Raw genomic sequence first — 22,125 nt, 5'->3', positions numbered from 1 at the left:
ACAGCTTACACCTGTGCCCAGAAAGCATGGGGAAAGCAGAAAAACCACTTGGACCTGTCCTTTCTAGGCACAGGACAAGCAGATGTGTGCACAAAACACACACACACACACACACACACACACACACACACACACACACACTCAATTGTTGCTGCTGCTGCTGTTATTTTTAACCCCACCCATCTGACTGGGTTGCCACACACACCAGGACAGCACACATGGTTCTCCTCTTCTCTTTTGTGATCACAACATCCCTGTGAGGTAGGTTAGGCTCAGAATTTTATTTTATTTTATTCGTAAGATTTATAGCCCTCCCTTCATCAGACAGTGACTGATCCAAGGTCAGATGGGTGGAGATTTAAATTTGGCTGTCCACAGAGGGTGTCATAATCAGCCGTTCAAGTAAATAATACCAATGTTCTAGTTTAGTATAACTGTGGGATTTAGCTATTTACTATTTTACAATTGGGTAAAAAAAATACAGAAGCATGCCTAATCATGAGGCTAAGGATCTCCATAAGGTGGCATATTTGGTCTATGATATAGGGGCAGCAACATTTTGAAAACACACACACACACCAGTCCCACTCTTTCCTGGTTCAAGCATTGCTTAGGAGTGGAAGAAAAGAAGACATCTGGGCACACTCAGTTTGCACAGGATTTCTTAAAGAAGCTGCTCCCAGAAGGCTGAGGAGCAGAGCATTTCTTCCACAGTAATGCCAGTAATTGAGAATAGAATCATAGAATCATAGAATCATAGAGTTGGAAGAGACCACAAGGGCCATCGAGTCCAACCCCCTGCCAAGCAGGAAACACCATCAGAGCACTCCTGACATATGGTTGTCAAGCCTCTGCTTAAAGACCTCCAAAGAAGGAGACTCCACCACACTCCTTGGCAGCAAATTCCACTGTTGAACAGCTCTTACTGTCAGGAAGTTCTTCCTAATGTTTAGGTGGAATCTTCTTTCTTGTAGTTTGGATCCATTGCTCCGTGTCCGCTTCTCTGGAGCAGCAGAAAACAACCTTTCTCCCTCCTCTATGTGACATCCTTTTATATATCTGAACATGGCTATCATATCACCCCTTAACCTCCTCTTCTCCAGGCTAAACATGCCCAGCTCCCTTAGCTGTTCCTCATAAGGCATCGTTTCCAGGCCTTTGACCATTTTGGTTGCCCTCCTCTGGACACGTTCCAGTTTGTCAGTGTCCTTCTTGAATTGTGGTGCCCAGAACTGGACACAGTACTCCAGGTGAGGTCTGACCAGAGCAGAATACAGTGGCACTATTACTTCCCTTGATCTAGATGCTATACTCCTATTGATGAGGCCCAGAATTGCATTGGCTTTTTTAGCTGCCGCGTCACACTGTTGGCTCATGTCAAGTTTGTGGTCAACCAAGACTCCTAGATCCTTTTCACATGTACTGCTCTCAAGCCAGGTGTCACCCATCTTGTATTTGTGCCTCTCATTTTTTTTGCCCAAGTGCAATACTTTACATTTCTCCCTGTTAAAGTTCATCTTGTTTGTTTTGGCCCAGTTTTCTAATCTGTCAAGGTCGTTTTGAAGTGTGATCCTGTCCTCTGGGGTGTTAGCCACCCCTCCCAGTTTGGTGTCATCTGCAAATTTGATCAGGATGCCCTTGAGTCCATCATCCAAGTCGTTGATAAAGATGTTAAATAAGACCGGGCCCAAGACAGAACCCTGTGGCACCCCACTAGTCACTCTTCTCCAGGATGAAGAGGTATAATGATAATAATTTTATTATTTATATGTTGCCCATCTGGCCACGTTGCCCCAGCCACTCTGGGAGGCTGATAAGGGTAACTGAGGACAGAGAAGCGATGCTGGTTTTTCACCAGTGGCATGAAAATGGCTAAGGATAGCCATGCACATGGGCAGTGCTCAGAAGATTAGCTGTTTGAGGTTCTGATCCTAAACACAGTTGGAGAACCTCAGCCCCACTGCTTTTGGTCACAGAACTTAATTTCCAGATTAGTATGCTTAGGGCTGTTGCTTAGTGATATTTTTGCATGTATGTTGTCCAATGGAGGATTCATTAGTGCTGAATCTAGTCTGATGATAGCTTGTTGTTCTTTAGTCATTTAGTCATGTCTGACTCTTCGTGACCCCATGGACTAGAGCATGCCAGGCACTCCTGTCTTCCACTGCCTCCTGCAGTTTGGTCAGACTCATGTTTGTAGCTTCGAGAACACTGTCCAACCATCTCATCCTCTGTCGTCCCCTTCTCCTTGTGCCCTCCATCTTTCCCAGCATCAGGGTCTTTTCCAGGGAGTCTTCTCTTCTCATGAGGTGGCCAAAGTATTGGAGCCTCAGCTTCAGGATCTGTCCTTCCAGTGAGCACTCAGGGCTGATTTCCTTCAGAATGGATACGTTAGATCTTCTTGCAGTCCGTGGGACTCTCAAGAGTCTCCTCCAGCACCATAATTCAAAAGCATCAATTCTTCGGTGATTAGCCTTCTTGATGGTCCAGCTCTCACTTCTCACTTCCATACATCACTACTGGGAAAGATGATAGCTTATGTATTAATAAGATCATGCCTATACGTGAGCTGCTTCTCTACATAAGGAATGCCGCCATTTTATCTACATCCAACCTCCACCCCAATCCACACAGCCTTCTGTTCGCTTTTTTTAAAGGCTATGGATAGTAGAAGCAAAAGGCAGGCTCATTCCTTGGTTTTGCCTCACCCCATCCTAGTTCACTGACCTTAGTGGCTAACTCCCTTGACTCAGGCAAATAACTGTCAAAGTGCAAAGATGCAGTCATGTTACTGATTGTCAAAGTCTGTCAGGGTCTGGACAGGATCTAGATGGGGGGACTGTCCAGAAATCCATTATCCCTCACCTTAAGCTGTATGAAAGGAAAGTGAGAGATAAATGTAATAAGTCATAACCAGTAATTAATAATTTCTGCAAAAGCAGCCATAACAATCACTTCTTCATGTTACTTATGAGTACTTGTGCATTTGATAAAGTACATTAGGCTCTTAACTGGGTAGGTGGGATAGACTATACTGGCTGCTGGAATCCCTACAAGCCGGAGTTGAAATGTGGCTATATTTTAATATTTTAATGTTTTAATGTTGTATTTTAATCTTGTTTTTAAGTTGTATTTCAATCAATTTGTTTTTATTTTTGTTAGCTGCCCTGAGCCCGGTCTTGGTTGGGGAGGGTGGGGTATAAATAAATTATTATTATTATTATTATTATTATTATTATTATTATTATTATTATTTCCCCCATCACCTCTATTAAGGCTGCAATCCTATGCGCTCTTACCTGGGAGAAAGCCCCACTGAATACAGTGGGACTTACTTGCAGGTAAGCATGTTTCACATTGCACACTAGTAGCATGGAAAACTGCTATACCAAGTTAGAGCATTGGTCCATCTAGCTCATCATTGTCAGCACTGACTGGCAGCTGCTCTCCAGGGTTGCAGGCAGGGACCTCTCCCAGCTCTCCCTGGAGATGCCGGCGAATGAACCTGGGACCTTCTGCATGCAAAGCAGCTGCTCTCCTGCTAAACTACAGCTCTTCCCTGAATGATCAAAGGCTTCCAACCTCTCGCAGTTGCTAGAATGGAGTGGAGATGGGGAACAAAGCAATCACCTCTTCCTGGAAGAATGTTTTTAGTCATCATTTAGAATGGAACCTGTGCAAACTTGCCAAGACTAGGAGCATTTAAGCTCCAAATATAGCTGTAAAACACACAGATGTACAGCCCAGAAGCTGAGTGCAAAGCTGTGAATGCATGCCACTGAAACAGACAGGAAGCAGAAGAAAGGGCTTGCTAAAGACCAGGGATAGTGATGGCTTGTAGAAGAGGGAACATAAGAGACGGTGCCAAGGCCGGCCCACTGATAAGGCAAGGTGAGGCAACTGCCTCAGGCAGCAGAATTCACAGGGACAGCAGATCCAGCTGCAAATCTTTATTCCCCTCTTGTTCCTCATGTAGATCTTCACTCAGCCATTCTTCCCTGTCGGGGGAAGGGGACACCATTTTGTGGTTCACCTCAGGTACCAAAATGTCTTGGGCTGGCCCTGGGCAGTGCTATGGAGAGGACCAGAAATACTTTGTGGAAGACAGTGCTTAGAAGAGGGACTTAAAGGGAGTGGTCTTGATGGATAGAAAGAAGGCTAGTGCATACAAATGAACTGCCCCACAGAAGTCCCTTTAAATTAGGATTGCCATATTTCGAAAGGCGAACATTTGGACACAAAAAAGCCAGAGCCCAGATTGCCCCATGCCAGAGCCTGAGCCTCAGCCAGACCTGCCTGTGCACATTTTTTATTTTAAAACCAAAATCCAGGACATTCACTTTGAAATGCAAAATTCCCCCAGATGGACATGTAGGATCCCCCAAAGAGGACATGTCTGGGAATTCCCTGACATATGGCAAGCCTACTTTAGATGGCTCCCTGGGGCAGTTGCCTCCACGAAGCAATCTGTTCATATGCAGCTCATATGCCACTGCATTCCTTGGTTTGCTCTGTGCCACTTAAAGGTTTGAAAAAGGCTGGCAAAACTACCCAATCAGTGCAGCAGGCCTCTGCATCTCCTCAAAACAAACCTGTGCAGAGATGGAAATATTTAGTTCCTTGTGGCCAACTGAAGCAAAGGCCGCTTCCAGATGACCTCCTAAAGGTGCGGTCATCCTGATCTGTTTGCAGGGAGGTTTAGATGACACCAGCTATTTACAGAGCACTCCTTCTTGTTGCTTTGTGGGGAAGTGAGATGATGTGCCAACCAAGTGTTATCCCAGAGTGGATCTACACATGGGGGGAAACACTATAAATAAGTCAGAAATTAAATCATTATAACAAAAGGGGGGAAACGCTATATAAAATTGCATAGAAAAGTTTTCTGCTCTACAGCACCATCTGGTGTTGCATGTTTATAATGAATTCAAAATGCTGGGGTTTTTTACTAATGTAGCTGAGTCCCCACACTTTCCAATGTACTTTCCTGTCACTGTCCTTATTGCAAAACAACCTGATGGGGTGGGGGGGGGGAGAGCAGATTTATAGGGCAGGGCTTCCAAATTGACTTTAACTGTGCAACCTGACTTTGCTGGTATATGATTGAATCCCACTCCAAAATAGGGAAACGGTCCTTAGTCATAGCAGTACTGTATATGCTATGAGGTATGTCTTTTATGAGGTCAAGTCAATAGTCCATCTAGCTAAGTATCACCTGTACTGACTGGCAGTGGCTCTTCAGGGTTTCAAAGGTGAGTCCTTTGCAATTCTACCTGGAGATGCTGGGACCACCTGTGTTTAAAACTAAATGACTGTATCCTCCTTGCAACTGCACATGCTCACCTTCATGTTTCCCGCCCTCTGTTGCAACCCAAGTTGTCCAGACATAGATTTGAGCACCTGCCCTTTTTTGCTTATGTGATTCTGTAAAGTTCCATTTGCATTGATGGTGCTGTGATACCAATACTAGTAGCAGTGGCAGCACCATTGCAATTTATCTTTTTGCTCAAAAGCAAAAAGGTCATTGCTCTCCAGACAGGCTACCCTACTAAGCAATTTCCTGAACGCCTGTGGTTACTGAAAATAAAAAGCAGGCAAACTGATATCATTATGGCTGGAGAAATGTATTCCCACCATATCCAATCAATACAGAAGTGTACATTCTGAGAAAACAGGATCTTAATCAGAATCATTAACTAAGAATATCTATTGAGCAAATTGTGTAGTGTTCAAACGGACCACAAGAGGTCACCATTGGTATTCATCCCAGACATTTGGGATCATCTTGACAAGATGAAAAAGAACATCTGGACTGTATTGCTATGGACAAACAAGATAACCTAAAAAAGGAAGTTGCCATCATTCTCTAGCAACATTATGAAGCATGCAAAACACAACACTTTCCGCTAACATCTCACTGGTGGTAGGAGACAACCATATTGTACACCTGTGATTGGTTAATAAATAGCTTCCCTGTGCATTTCTACTTAGAACTCCTGTTGAGTTCAATGGGACTTACTCTTGGGTAGCTTAAACTCTTGCGCGGTTCACAGCAGGATTTGTCCAAGAGAATTTCTCAGTAACTGCATCTTTGAACTTCAAATGCCATGTCATGTTGTGTTGTCTCTATTGATACCTTGCTGTTGCAGTGAGAAAGCAAAGCAAATTTCCTACAACAACAACACTTGTCTTAAATGCATTTTAGGAATTTAGAAGTGCATCAACTACTTGATAAAAAGCAGACCCCCGAGGAGTGGGCCAGAAACATAAACTGAACAGAGGATTTGTTGTTACTATTATTCAATCATTCATTAAATTTATATCCCACCCTTCCTCTCAAGGGAAACCTAAGCAGTCCTGCTGATGGATGGGTATAGTGTTTTAATCAGTGGCACGGTAACACCCAAAAATAGAAAAATAAGTTTATTTAGAGAATCATTTCCTTGCAATTTGCCAACAAAAAAATAAAAATAAAATTCCTATGTTAAAATCTAGCAATGAAGCAAACTTTCACCCTAAAAGTCCAAAAGTTCATGCTTAGGTAAATATTTGGTTCTAGTTGTGAAATTTCCATTTTTCAAAGCTTTGGAGTCAGCTGCACATGCTGTTCAGGACAAAAGTGCATAAGAAGGAATTTGAGCCCATGAGAGGAGAACTCCAGCGTTTCTGAAACTGATGCCATTTTCCTTGCTCCAGCAAGTTCCAAAAACCAAAAAGAAAATTGGTTTTCTAGCCAAGAGAGATTGTCTCTGATTCCTTTCCAAAAAAAAAAAAAAAAACTTGTGCCAAACACCTGGACTTTTCATGACTCCTTTGCCTTTATGTCTGATCCAGAGCATACACGGACGTTTAGGTAACCTTGTTCTCTTGCTTCCACAACTAGCTCTGTGTGCCAGCAAACAGATCTATGCACTTGTTTCATTTTAACCACTGAATACAGGACATAAAATTAAAGACAGGCAAAATACAATCAGAAACAAACACTTGACAAATGCTTGGAAAAGATCCATTCCCAGCCAGCTTGACCTCTTGACCACTAAAAGTCATCCCATGAGGGAAAGGAAAAGTCTCAGGAGGACTGGATTTTGGTTTACATGGTTGCATAACCTCACAGAAGCTGCTTTTTGAACAGCTTGCTATGTGTATCTGAGTAGTGCATTGGCACTGATGTATGCAAATGCACCATGACTGTTTACTGAAAATGAGGAGTGTGAGAGAGCCTTAGCACATGGCATGTGCTGTCAAAGTAGCGGGGGCAGGGCAAGTCATATGGATTTTCCTTTGAGGATAAGCAATTGTCCTGCTAGTCTGTGGTTTGGTATATTGCCAAAAACACATGAAATGTAATATCACTGAATTTGTGATAACATACATTTTGCTAGTGTGGTAGGACAGTAAACAATGATCTTCAGCATGATGGGCCCACAGCCTTCTATAGCTTTGATACATTAGGTGACACCTTAACTCCACTGCTTTCAGTCATTACAATTGCTGTTTTTGTTGGACCACATGCAAAATATGCTCCCCAATGAATCACTATGCTGGGCTGTTAAATGTTTTCATAAAGACTGTAAAATTTATAAAGGATGGTTATTGCAGTTCAGCCGTCTCCTTGATGGCGGTTGTTCCAAAGATGACAATCCAGGTATTATAAGCCCTTTCAGAAGAAAACCAAGCTTTCGTCTCATCCTCCCTTGCAGATTAGCTGCTTCCTCTGCTCTGTGTTATGATAACACAGAAAGATTTAAGGAGTGGAACACCTTGCCAATTGTTGGTGAATCCTCCTCTCCCTTTCTTTGGCATTCCCAGAATCACACTGTGTCCTTTGTTGTGGCAGCTTTTTTATAGGTCCCAAATGTTATTAAAGAGAATGTGTCTTTGGTTAATTTATTGATGGTTTCATAATCACAGGCAAGTTTTAACATTTCCCTGCTGATTTTGTTCTTTGACATTTGCTTGCAGACATTTACAGGAGATGTTCACCTTCTGTAAACCCCAGAGGCTGAGAGCAAGGAGGAGATTTTTGGAACTTGGGGTCACCCCTAGAAGTTGATTGGCAGTCCTTTTCCAGGCAGAGCAAAAAAGAAGATGGTCTTTGCACGGTAATATTTGTGGGATGTGGTACAAAGAAATGTGGTGGTGGTGATCACCAATTCAGATTTTTAGGCTTATTCGGGCTTATGGAAAGTTGCTCTGCCATGATAGTTTTATGAACCACACATTTGGAGAAAATGGACCCTGGATTTCTGGATGGTAAAGACGGACAGCCTGGGTATTAAGAAAATAGGGAGCTGCCTTATACTGAATCAGACCAATGGCCCATCTAACTCAGTCTTGTCTACCCTGGCTGGCAGCAGGGGTTTAGACAAGGCGCATTCTCAGCTCCTTGGTTGAACATGGGACCTTCTGCATGCAATATAGATGCCGCCCCCCAACTAAGCTACTGCCCACTTAAAGCATCAGGTTGTCCACTGTGTGAACCATATGCTGGACTGGATAGGCCACTGGCCTAATCCAGCAGGGCTAGTCTTCTCTTCTTCTGTTCCCAGCGCAGTTCAGATCTTTGTGGGAGACCTTCCTCCATGTTCCACCACTCACTGAAGTGCTATAATGGGGATCTCAAGAGCATGAACTTCTCGCCATAGTACCTAAGCTCTGAAATGCCCTGACTCAAGAGGCCCAACTGCCCGCCCTCCTTGATGATGCTTCATTGTTTGATCAAAAAGGCATTGCTCCCTAGGGTTCTTGGTCCACAGAACTGGTATCATCCTTGGCATTAGCCAGGACACCTGTCACACCCCAGAAAGGGTCCACTGCTGACCCCTGGTCTCACTCCTCCTCTTTGCTGTTGCTATCTGGTTCACCTGCTCTCTCTGAGACAGGAGCAAAGAGGAGGAGGAGGAACAGCTTTCACATGCCCTGCCTTTTTCTTCTGTGCAGTGGCGTGGATTGGGCCCAAAGGAAGAGGACATGCAAATAGACAATTGCCAAGAAGTGGGCCCATTCAGGGATGGGGAGTCCACTGAGAACATCTTGCTCAAGGCCTGCCTCTGAAATAAATGTGGACCCAACACTGGGTCTGCAACTACAACTGAGTGCTTTCTCACCCCATACCTTATAATAGAAACACTGCATAGTGATTATTGTTTTCTTGTCTAAAATGATTGTTTTGATTGAATTGTTGTTAGCTGCCTTGAATGCTTCCTCATTACCCATAATTTAAGCAAGCCACAGTTCCTGATTTTCAGATGTCACAGGGAACTGTGATTGGTTTAAAACTGGCTTCTCGTCTCCTCTTCTCGATGTTGCATGAAAGAGAAAGATGGGAGTCCAAAGCTTGCCATGACTTGCTCTCATGGTGGAAAGCCTCAGTTTGAAGAAGTAAAACTTTTCAGCTATGTAAGAATGAACCGTGTGTTGGATTTTAAGTGAAAGTGTGTGCCTCAGCTCAGATATCCCTCCCCTCAAATGCTGCCTTAGCCAAACATTACTTTTTCCACCTGGTCAGATCGTTGCTGTGCCCCTTTGGCAGATCTTACACGAGCTCTGCCCACTCAATTTAGGTGCTTGGTGCAACAGTTTTAAAGGTCAATATGAGAAGGATTTAACCTTCACAATACAAAAGCACAATGACTCAGAAGTTTGTTTGTTTTTTCCCCTGGCAAAACAGAACAGTCTTTATCTCCTAACAATTTGCAAGCCAGCAAGTATGGCTCCTTACGGCTGCAAAGGTTTCCTGCTTTCTGGTTGCATACAACCCAATGTTGCACAGTCCTCCTGCTGCACCATGGGTGCCCATTCCTCCTGCAGGAAGCTGACACCAGCTCAAACCTCACCCCTGGAGTGCCTCCAATGCAGAGATTCTTCTGATCTGTGTTTCCATGTGGCCCTTGTATAGCTTGCATGCAACGAGAACACCATCTCCTTCCAAGAGAAGAGAGGGTGTGGTCAGTTTTTGCTTCTGAAAGAGTGTTTAGTACAAAATTCAGGGCCTGGCAGCAAGGGAATTGGTGCATCTGTCTGTGTGGGTGAGATTTACGGACTAACAGCTGAGTCAGGCACTGATTCCTCCAGTAAGGGGAAAGCAGAAAAGGGAGTGTGTATTTAGATATGTGCATGTGAATGTTGTGGAGAGAGAGAGAGAGAGAGAGAGAGAGAGAGAGAGAGAGAGAGAGAGAAAATTCCTTCAGGAAGGCAAAAGTTTATCCTTGTTTTCCTTGGGCAGAATCCCAGAAGTCCTACAGCAAGCACATTAGAATGATAAATACCACTTGTATAGCTTTTATTTCTTCATAGCCAGGACAAAGGCAGTTGTTTCCATTCAACTAAGTGCATTATGCACTTCAGTACATTGCAAGGAAGCATCTCATGGTGCCTGAAAGACTTAACACATTTCAACTCTGGTGAGTTAGAACCTGCTTCTTTAAATGCAACAGATCATGCAGACTCTTCACCATAAAAGTACTGCATATGTCACAATAAAAACCACAAATAATTGAAGTGCATGTGATGGAAGGTGGGACAATTGAGGGACCATTGAGAGCTGGGTTTCGTAAATTGACAAACAAATAAAAGAAATAATGTTATGGTAGATCATGGGTAAAAGCTGTCTCATATGGATAGCCTTTATGCCACCGATATATTGAAGTGCAGGAGTATGCAATCTTTAAAATTACACAATATTCATCATCCTTGGGTGAGATTTCCTTCCCGATATTTCACATCAATGCAGCTAGTGCAAAATGTGGTGGCTAAGATGTTTGTGGGGTTACAGGCTTATTTTAACTTGACCACATTTCCCTATAAGCTACTTCTGGCTCCTGGGGTCTTATCATTCTTTTGTCTTTTTTGCTGAGTTCATATCTTACTTAAGTTCCTACAAGTCACTCTGACCACTTTATGGAAAGGTGACACCATACTAACTAGCACTATCATCCTTGAGCATCTGCATCCCTTCTTTAAGTCCTTCCATGCTCTTTAGCCTCAGTTTAGGACAGGAGTCAGCAACCTAAGGCCCATGGGCCAGAAGCAGCCCGTGGAGGTCATTTGACTGGCCCACAAGCCACCCCCAAACTGAGCTGCCCGCTCATGCACTGCGTTAAACTGGCACGGGGACTTCCTTCTGTGGCTCTGAAAATCGCATCTACATGCGCGATCCAGCCCATAGTGAGATCTCCACAGGACTGATCTGGCCCAGGCAAGATAAACCTTGCTGACCCCTAGTTTAGGAAACAGGGAACATATGGCTCTCCAGGCATTCAACAACTATAATTCCCATTTATATTTTCCCCATCATCCCTAAGCATTGGCCATGCTGGCTTGGAACTGGTAGGAGCTTGTCAACAGAGGAAGGCCAGCAGAACACTTACTCACTCTTCACACACAAATGTCAGACCTGGGGATTGCTGAGGAGATTCAGATGTTGTTGGACTACAATTCCCATTATCCTTGACCATTGGTCCATGAATCCAGTAGCATCTGAAGGGTCACATGTCCCCCATCCCTGCGAAAGTTTAGGCCTGGTTCTGTAAACCTGGGGTAACTCAGAAACTTGTGATTCCTCAATGAGAACAACAGAAATGATTGTTAGCCATCCTAACAATCTTTCCCTGCATTGCACAGCCCAAGGAAACTATTTAGTATGTTCCAGGGCACAGAGAACAACAATGAAACGTACTAGGCTTGGCCAGTGATCCATGCAGATTATGTATCCCAGAATACAACTTCCCAAAAATTATTGCCAATATATAAGAGGTTCTGAGGCAGAGATGCAGAAATTTATTGGCAATTTGGAAAGCTTTCCCTGCAAGTAGAAATATTCAAAACCACTGCTTTAGACCATTTTCTAAAATTCAAGATTAAAGCCATGTTAGTTGTGGTTGTTTATTAAAAAGAAAACACTTCCAGCACCTTGAAGATTAACTAACTGTATTTTAAGAACCTGAGCTTTCATAAGACCACTACTGTTCATTTCGTTAATGCTGAAAAATGATTTAGACAACAGCAGTTGCTCTACCCTCTCAAAAAGTGGCCTTGTTATTTCAACAATCCATTGAATTTTTCACTGCAGTCCCTTCTTTAACATATTCAGTGTTACACAGTGATTGGGAAACAGAGCCCAAGTTATCTGTTGCAGTAGTCAACCTTTTCCAATTCAGCAACCCCAACATGGGGTTACCACAGGAGCAGTGTTTTTAAAAAATTATGGTATATTCCCATCTTTCTTCTTGATTTTATGAGCCAGGATGACCAGGGAGAATGGTCAGCTTTAGCTTGTCAGGCAGGAGTTCACACCATCAAATATCAAAGGAGGCCAGTCCTCTATGCATTCAGTTTCTCTCTCTCCCTCAACAAAAATTAGAAAGCAGGTGGCACCACAACCTACTTTGCTTCATTCCTACTTGAGGATCTCAATAGTCCAGTTAAAGGCCCATGGTCTAAGGCAGCAGGAGGAAACTTGCGGACCTCCAGATGTTACTGAACCACAACTCCCATCATCCCTGAGCATTGCCCATACATGCATCAGGCACAATCCTTTAAGCAATGGTGTGATGAGCCCAACTTTTAAAAAAGAACCATAAAGGCACACTTCTAAAGAATGACACATGTGCATTGTTGATTTTCTTGAAATTTTATTAATAAAAGGTTATACATAATGACCACTAGTTAGGAATAAATGAGCACCCATTGTTTGGCCCTCAGGCAGCCATCGCCCTGGTAAAAACGAATAGCATCCTTTTCCAGCTGGGGATTCTCAGACTGGCAGTTCCATTCCCAATGGATAAAGATGCTCCACCAGGGCCTTAAGACCTTCCTGCACCTGCCTCCTTGTCATGGCCCATAGTAAGTAAATGGGCCTTGAATCAGGAGAAAGAGAGGGTGACAATGGCATTCACAGCCTCAGGGTGAGCAGGACAATCTTCCTTGTGCGCGGTCAAATAGGATGCTCATTTTTGTGAGTAGTCCTCTTCAAAAGTTCATGATGTTCCTCCCTGTAATAGGCCCTGTTTAGTTGTTGCCCACATGAAGGGGGAATGTGACTAAAGAGGTGGCCTTTAGCTTTATCCCACTTGTGCTGCTCCATCCAGTTTCCCACACTTTCAGGGCAACCCTCTGCAGTGGGGAGACTGCTACTCTCATGTAAACATTTCAAGCAATCTAGAACCCGGTGCCATTAGGCCTCTCAGTCACATGGGGAGCCTACATGAGTGCAACAAGCTCCCCACTGCAGACATGTGCCCTGAACATATGGAAAGCTGAAAGGAGCTGCATGACGGTTTGGTTAAAGGTGGATTGCCCCGTCACACATGTAATGGTCAACAGTATGTAAGGGACCTAATGAAATGGATGTACAGTGGGACACGGGAGTGATTCACAGAGCTGGAGCTATTGGTCGTAAGGATGGGACACTGGCCCAGTCAGTGCTCTTCCTGTCCTTTAGTTCTGAGCAGAAGGCCTCAAGTGAGCAATGCTACAGAGAAAACTCATTTAAGAGAGTCTCAGAAGTCCACACAGGCTCCTCCTTAAGGTGCTTAAATTTATATCCGGTCTCTCTGTTAAGTCCTGCAGGCATCTTCCTGGCAACATGTGACTTCTCAGATCAGAATAGCCAGTTCACCATTGCTCCTTCCAGGTCAGTCACTCAGTTCTCCGAGGAGGGATGCTCCCTTTTGACCATGACATCATCAGATGGCTCCTGGCATGCTCAGGAGTTCCTTCCCAATGCTCCTCATGATCCAGTGAATTCCTGCATCGCCCATCCAGCACTAGGCTGGTGGCAGACAATGGAATGGAATGATTCTCTTTTGTCACTCTTGCTGTGTCTGTGTCTTCAACCTAACCTACAAAGTCCCATGGTGTGGACCACCATAGGTAAGAGTGTAGAGAAGCAACCTTTCAGTCCACAGCAGTTTGGAGGGGGCTTTGTCTATGTCTTAAGTATCATAGCAAAGACACAGCCAGAAAACCAATGCCCATTCTAGCTATATTTGTGACCCAGGTCTTGCTGTACGCTTTGGGCATCACTTCATTTTTCAGTAGTAATACCATGGAATAGAAAAAAAATGGATCTAAGTTCAGTTGCAGCTGGAGATTGCCTTCTGTCCATTGGCAGGTGAATTCACAGCCATCAGTTCCTCTGTCTTCTCCATGTTCAGCTTAGGGTCTGGCTCCTTGGACCCATTCACCAGAATCTGGCCAGCTGGGGCTGCCTCATGTTGAAATGCTGCAACAGAAAAGGAAAGGGGGTAAATCTTTGGTTAGACTGGAGACAAGTTGGACAAAGGGCCAGACTATTGCAGGTGCTGATGTGTGAGAAAATTCAAACTTGGAAGACCTGGGAGCAGGCATTTCCTGCGGCAGCTCCTAAGCTTCGGATTTCCCTCCCCACAGAGATACATTTGGCACTTTCATTATACAGCTCTTGCTATATGGCTTTACCCTGGCTTTTGACACCCATCCTATTCTTCTGACTGTAAATTGTTTCAACAGCTTTTGCTATTGTAGTTTTACATTGTTGTAACCTGCCCTGACACTTTAGGGTGAAATGCAGGTCAGAAATTAATAATAATAATAATAATAATAATAATAATAATAATAATAATAATAATGAGTAAAGCACCCAATTCTTACAGGACTGCTACAATATATTGTAAAGAACTTTGTACACTAAAAGGTGTTACTGAAACAATATTAATAATATAACAATAAAGTTGATAGTATTTCCTTGGACTTTGTTATTTTAACTCATGAGCAACTACTTATTCCACAAGCCTATTTTATAGTTTTGTTTTTCATCTTTTAATTTTTGTCTGTTTTTATAATTGTTATCTCTGTTTTATACGCATTATAAAATGAAATAATAAAAACCTTACTACTACTACTACTACTATTACTAATAATAATAATATAACAGTAATAATAAATCCAAAACCCCATAATGTCAAAAACATGACTTGCAAACTAAAAATAGTGCTCTTCATTTGAGCAATTCCTATCACTAGAGTAAGGGTGAAAGTTTAACAGGGATTGAAATAATTTTGTTACATCTGACATTGTGGAGCACCTACAGTTATATCTGAAATTGGAAAGAGCCACTTGAGCCCTAGAAACTTTCTGGCAAAAAAGCCATTCTTATATGAGAGGCTAGTTGGATGGAGCAAATTATCCACAACTTGCTGGCCTGAGCAGGCACTGAACAATAGTCTCATGTTCACTTGCTGACTGATGGGGATTTGCAGTATGACAAGTTAGAGCAGGACAAGAGAAACAGAAACTGGGCAAAAATATGTGCAAGGTATGGGAGAAATCACACAGCCTTGGCTGAAAAGACCAGTAACATTTTCTTCCTGCATAGTACAGTTAACACTGGAGACCGGCCATACTTGCCATGTTCAGGAATAGATTAGATGCAATGGCAGCAGGTCCTGGTGCTTAAACATGGACCTGCCCCAATGTCACAGAAATATGGTTTCCAAAGCAGTAGGTGTGCAGGTGAGGAATCCAGACCCAAACTTTCCACCCCTCTTCATGCAACTTTCCCCCCATGTGCTTTTCTCCTGGTCATGATAACTTCGGGTATCAGGGTTTAGTTGCTGTGGGTGAGGGCTTGAAACACCCTTAAAAATACCCTGAGCCTTTGATATAAGGTAAAGGGACCCCTGACCATTAGGTCCAGTCGTGGCCGCCTCTGGGGTTGTGGTGCTCATCTCACTTTATTGGCTGAGGGAGCCGGCGTACAGCTTCTGGGTCATGTGGCCAGCATGACTAAGCCGCTTATGGCGAACCAGAGCAGCGCAAGGAAACACTGTTTACCTTCCCACCAGAGCGGTACCTATTTATCTACTTGCACTTTGACGTGCTTTCGAACTGCTAGGTTGGCAGGAGCAGGGACCGAGCAATGCGAGCTCACCCCATCGTGGGGATTCAAACCTCCGACCTTCTGATCAGCTCTGTGGTTTAACCCACAGCGCTACCCACATCCCTTTGATATACCATACTATTAAAATAAGCATGATACCTCAGGAGTGAAGGAACCATGAAGAATTATACTGTTTTCCCTTCCATTGCTTAGGCTTCTCTGGCTGGGCGCAGCTCTAGTAACATGAGAACAGGGTGTATCACATGCATGATCCAACTATCTAACAGTGAAGGGCATTTGTCAGTCTACCTCTTACTAGTTAAAAGAGCAAGCAGGTGTAAAGGAAAACAAATCTTCTGCTGATGGACAGAGCACAAGAAGAGCTCTTGCTGGATCCAACCATCTGGTCCAGCATCCTGGTCTCACAGGAAGCACAGAAGCCGGACCTGAGTGCGACAGACCTCTCCCCACTGGCCACTCCGAGTATTTGGCAAATGTAAGCATACTGCCTCCCAGCAACGAAGGGAGAACATAGCCATCAATAGCTCTGGCCCCCATGAATTAATCAGATCTTCTTTAACTGCTATCCAAGTTGGTGGCCTTCATCACATCTTCTGGGAGCAACTTCCGCAGATTAAATAAGCACTGCATGAAGAAGTACTTTCTTTTCTCTTCATCATACCTTTAGTTTCATTGGATTCCCCACCCCTACCCCCCACAATTCTACTATTATGAGAGAAGGCGTGGAAAGCCTCTCCCTAGCCATTTTCTTTACAACATGCATGTTAGGCACACAGTCTGTTCCTACATGCTTCTTCATGCTCAGGCTGAGTGGAGATCACCAGAGACAGAGGACTTCTATATATGCAATGGCTATTTGGTCAGCACCTAGCAAGTGTCAGTGAAAGGATCAGGGCATGCAAAAATTTAGCATACGTCAAGACTGGCTCGCACCTTGCCCATATTACGGCAGGTTTTAGGGCACCATTAGGGGGCAACAAATATGTTTACAGTGGAACCTTAGTTTTCGAACATAATCCATTCCAGAAGACCATTTGAGTTCTGAAACGTTCGAAAACCAAAAACTCAATACGGAAGCCTCAAAACAGAAAAATTAATACAAAAAACTCAATATGGACGCCACCTCAGAAGTTCGACTTCTGAGGTGCATTCGAAAACGGAAGCATTTACTTCTGAGTTTATGGCATTCGAGTTCCGAAACATTCGTCAATGGAGACGTTCAAAAACGAAGGTTCCACTGTATCGCCATGCAGATGCTATTTGGGAGAGTGGGGATAGAGGTTCAAAAGAAGAAGATTCACATGGATTCCTGAACTGAGACTGTTTTTTTCTCTCTCCCTCCCACCTCTCCATGTATTGTACTTAAACCTTGTGCCTGGCAAGGTTTTTTGTCCTGTGGTTCTCAGTCAGAGCATGAGATATTGCCCAACAACATGTCAATAGAGCATGAGATGGAGCAGGCCAAATCACTGATGGAAAAGCAGGGTGTAGCCACTGGCTGGACTTTAGGGCCACCTTGATTGTGAACTTCATGTTCACGTTTGCTACCAAGCTGATTAGTTATTTGTCGGGAGCTCAGGCTGTAGAGTACAATGCATGCTTGGAAGTGAATGGATAGAAGTAGTTTTATATAACCTGCCTCCTGGGTGAGAGGCTGCTCTGGTATAGAACTGGGCCTTCTCAGATCGGAGAGGAGTATTAGATGGTCCAGTGCATATCCACATGATACATTTAAAGCACAATGAAGACATATTTGAAGCACATGACTTCCCCTTGCTTCAAACAATCCTGGAATCTGTAGTTTCCCTCTAACAGAACAACAGTTACCAGCACCAATAACAAACTGCAAATCCTAGGATGGGGGGGGGGGTCACTTGCATTGGATATGCTTTAAATGTACGGAGTGGCCATGAGCCCATTAATGATTCAGAACTGGGGACAGCATCCTTTGTATGTGGGCTGTAATACTGTCAGATATGAGTGGCTGGGTGATAGAGATAATATTTAAGGTAGTGAATGATCATAGTGGTTGTGTGCAATGGTTGGTGAGTAAAATTCAGGAGGTAGTTCTACAATAATGTAATGCAAATTTTCAACCATCCTAACATACATTAGGATGTAATGCTCTCTGACTTTACTTATATTAATATTGTTTGTGGATATTATTATTATTAGTATTAGTATCTGATTTTATATACCGCCCTATACCTGGGGATGTCTCAGGGCAGTTCACAAAATAAAATCAAGATATAAAACCACAATATACCTAATAAAAATAATGGATATGGATATTACTTCTGTATCTACTATTTTTATCTACTATAAACCACTCTGTGAGCATCAGGTAGTATGCGGTCTATAAATGGAAATACTATTAATGATGTTCTGCCTCAGGCACCAAAACATCCTGGGCCTTCCTGTATAGTCTACCATACATATGAGTAGTGGAAACCCTCTATGTGCCCACCAGTGGCATGCGGTCAGTGGACTAGGGGGACTAGGCAAGTCCCTTAAACGTTCCCAGTAATTAGAGTATTAAAGTATTCATGCCTGGTGCCGCCTCCTCAAAGCTCAGGAAGCTTCTGCCTGGCTTAGGGAGGTGCTCACAACATCACGATGTCACACACACAAGGGGGGGGCATCACTCTCATAAACTGGTGCCTCTAGCCCCAACTGTTCCCCTACAAAAAAAAATTTCACCGCACACCACTGGTGCCCACAACTTGGTCTAAGCTCCCCCAGAATCTCCAGGGAGCACAAGAGTGGGGAAGAGTGCTCTCTAAGAGGCTACCTGGTCACATCCCGAGTTGTAAAAGGAAAAGGAAAGGTGCCAATCTTTCGATGCACGTTTCTGGATGAATTAAGGCATAAATGGAACCAGCGTGATAATGACACACATTGTGTGAACGCCTGAAGCCACCTTGTGCTGAGTCAGATCACTGCTACTCTGACTGGCGGCCGAATCTCGCCACCGTCTCTTGGCTGATGCCTTCTTCCACTCTTCTACCGGAGATATTTCAAACTGGAAGTGCCCGCGGAGCCCCAGTGCGCGCAAAGCACGTGTTCCGTCTGCCCTTCGGCTCTGGCCATCGTTTCCTGGGCAGAAGGGGCGCGATCTCCTTGCCCCATGCCGTGCACCATCCCCCGCGCGCCATCCCCGACGTGCTGGCCTTACCGGCTCTGCAGCTGTGCCTGGCGCGCACGATCTGCACCGCCTGCTGGTTCTTGAAGCGCACCAGCGCCATGGTGATGTCGGCGTTCCAGCTGGGCTCCTCCTGGGGGCAGCGGAAGTCGATCTCGGCGCCGCCGTCTGTCACCAACGTGAAGTAGATGTGCCGCTGCTTCCACTCCACGCACTCGAGGGCTTTGAGGCGCGCGAAGGGGATCTCCTTGCAGCGCGTCGAGCCCCGGCTGCTGGCCTCGAACAGCCGCAGCCCCTTCTCGCCCAGCAGGCAGCGCTTCCTCTTCCAGAGCTGCAGCAGGCCGCCGCTGCGCTTCTCCAGCACCCCTTCGCGAAGCACCTTCTCCGACGCCATGGGGCTCGGGCTGCCCAGGATGCTGGGAATCGCCGCCGCCGCCGCGTGGTCTGCCAGGAGCGCTTTCCTCTTCCTCCTCCTCCTGCTGCTCCTGGCCGTCCGGCTTCCGAGGGAGAGACCAAGGGAGCCAGAGAGAGCCCGCCCTCTGCCGCGTGAGCTCCGACGGAGGTTGCCCCGGCCTCTGGGCTCCGGGATCTGCCGCTACATGCCCGCTCGCTTGTGCCTCGCTCTTCCCACTCGCATTCCTTTCCTGCTTCGCCAGGGCCTCGCCCCAGCTCTGCCTGCCGGGGAGAGGCAGCGCTCACGCCCAGGCGCGGGGCCGGCTGCGCTGAGAGAGCCCGCGGGGCTGCTGGCGTGCCCAGCTTGGGCGGCTGGCGCACGGAAAGGAAGGTGGCTGGGGCTCGCCGGCATCGTGGGCGGCAGCGATGGCTATCTATATGCTGCTGGTGGGGCGGGCATTGGCAGGTAGATTGAGAATGGGGCTGCGGCTCGGAGGAGCCACGTCGGACAAGGCACAGCAGACGCGGCCAGATTCCCACGCGGAAGTGCTTGCCATGGACAGAGGGGGTCGTGGGTAACAGTCGCGCGCGGTCGTGTTTTCTTGTGGACAGAAAACATAGGAACCAGCTCCTAGGAGGCAAGGTCCTTACGGCCCCCCCCCGCATATTTGAGGGGCCCCCTCCAATTGATGAACATTGTCATTCAAATGGTGCGCGTGTGCCACGTCCTGTGATTGATTCTGCGGAGCAGAGTTTACCTGGTCGCACCCCTGATCAGAAGTATAATAAAAGCCAAATGGGCATCTAGACAAATAAGTTACTTCAAGGCCAGTGGGGATTTGAACCCTAGTCTTCCAGGTCTTGACTCTAACCACTACACCACAGGGCTCTTGCATGGGGAAAGACCCATAGCCTGGTGGTAGAGCATCTGTTTTGCATGCAGAAGGTCTCAGGTTCAATCCCCAATGACATCTCCAGGTAGGGCAGGGAGTGAATCTTGTCTGAAATCCTGGAAATCCACAGCCAGACAGTGTAGACCAGGGGTCAGCAACCTTTTTCAGCCGTGGGCCGGTCCAGGCCATGTGGTGGGCCAGACTATTTTGGGGGGGGGGATGAACGAATCCCTATAACCCACAAATAACCCAGAGATTCATTTTAAATAATAGAACACATTCTACTCATGTAAAAACATGCTGATTCCCGAACAGTCCACGGGCCAGATTGAGAAGGCAATTGTGCCGCCTCTGGCCTCCGGGCCTTAGGTTGCCTACCCCTGGTGTAGACAATACTAAGCTAGATGGCGGCCTGCTCAGCCCACAAGAGTAAGGACCCCACCCTCCACCAATGGGAACAACTGTTAGCTGCAAGCTGGGTGACAATGTTCCCTTCTGCAGAATAAACGAGGGAGAAAATCTTTGAAAAAATTATCCTGCCTCTTTCAGAACTCTCTTTGTACCCACCTGGATATCAGCTGAAGCATAGCTCCTGAGCGAACTACAAATGGCACAGAGCCCCATGCAGCTTCCCCTGTTCTGTTTATGTTTTGCTAATGAGTAGCAGTAGCTGGAGGCGATTAATTGAGAGCAAAGGGAGAATTGGGGTGATGGTGGGGTTGCATAATCCTTTTTTCCGAGCCAGTTTCTTCTCTCTCTCTTTCATCCTGCTGCCTTTCTCCTTGCGAGGGAAGCTGCACCTTTTCTTCTTGGGGATTTTGGAAAAAGAAGAAAGCTGGCAGAAAACCAATTATCCAAGCATCCATTGTGTTTGTGGTGGAAGTTTTATTTTATGATGATGATGGCATTTCTATCCCACCTTTCCTCCAGGAATCTCAAGGTGTTTACACTCGTCTCCCTCTCTCCATTTTATCCTCATAACAACCTGGCAAGGTAGATCAGGTGGCAAGACAGTGACTGGACCAAGGTGGGCTTCCAGGTCTCCCAGGTCCCAGTCCAACACTCTAACCACTACACCACACGGCTTTTTACATGGGAAAGGGCCATAGCATGGAGAAGGTCCCAGGTTCAATCCGAAGCATCTACAGGTAAGACCAGGAGAGACTTCCTGTCTGAAACTTTGGAGAGCTACTAGTGGCAGACCTTCAAGTCTCAAATTTCAGTGGCGCCCTGTGTGACGCCAAAATTCACCCCTGCTCCGTTCTAAATAATAGTTGTGGCGTCCCCATCACCACCACCCCTAGGTTTTGTGCCCAGTGTGAATGAACCAATCATGCTCCCCTAAATCTGTCTCTGGAGCCACTGGGAGTCGGTGCAGACATTATTAAGCTAGATGAATCAATGTTCTGACCCAATAGAAGGCAGCATCTCACTGCCACCCATGTGCAACTGGGACCATAAATGCAACATGGCAACCCATGTGCAACTGGGACCATAAATGCAACATGGCATCGTGTTGATATCAGATTGTCTTTGCAATGCACAGGTACTTTGTAACCCAGAAGAGAAAGTGTCTCCTGAACGACGGATAGCAACTGTAGTAAACCTGTCTCCAAGTTTACAGAGACATCATGTGCAAGATATTTTACAAGCATTCCACAACATGACTGAAAAAGAAAGGCTGAAACTGGGATACAAAGTTAGGAAACATGGGCAAGGAAGGCACGTCACCCTGAAAAGCACCTTCTGAACCTTTGTGGTGTGTTAATGTTGGATAGACTGTAGAAGAGAAACATACGTTCAAGCCCTGTTGGCCT

General features: G+C 45.4%; 1 protein-coding gene across 1 annotated transcript; it reads right to left on the bottom strand.

Moving 5' to 3' along the window:
- Positions 1 to 12,612: 12,612 nt before the first annotated feature.
- Positions 12,613 to 20,498, bottom strand: PHLDA3 (pleckstrin homology like domain family A member 3). Its single transcript, XM_081195289.1, has 2 exons — positions 19,056 to 20,498; positions 12,613 to 14,224 (listed from the first exon to the last, which is right to left on the bottom strand). Exons 1-2 carry the CDS (start codon positions 19,414 to 19,416, stop codon positions 14,076 to 14,078), a joined length of 510 nt encoding a protein of 169 aa, XP_081051415.1. The 5' UTR covers positions 19,417 to 20,498; the 3' UTR covers positions 12,613 to 14,075.
- Between the last annotated feature and the right edge of the window lie 1,627 nt (positions 20,499 to 22,125).

The sequence above is a fragment of the Podarcis bocagei genome, assembly GCF_964188305.1.
Source record: "Podarcis bocagei genome assembly, chromosome: 5".
NCBI lineage: Eukaryota > Metazoa > Chordata > Lepidosauria > Squamata > Lacertidae > Podarcis > Podarcis bocagei.
The sequence above is the reverse complement of the archived record's forward strand: the minus strand, read 5'-3'. Positions and strand labels throughout refer to the sequence as shown.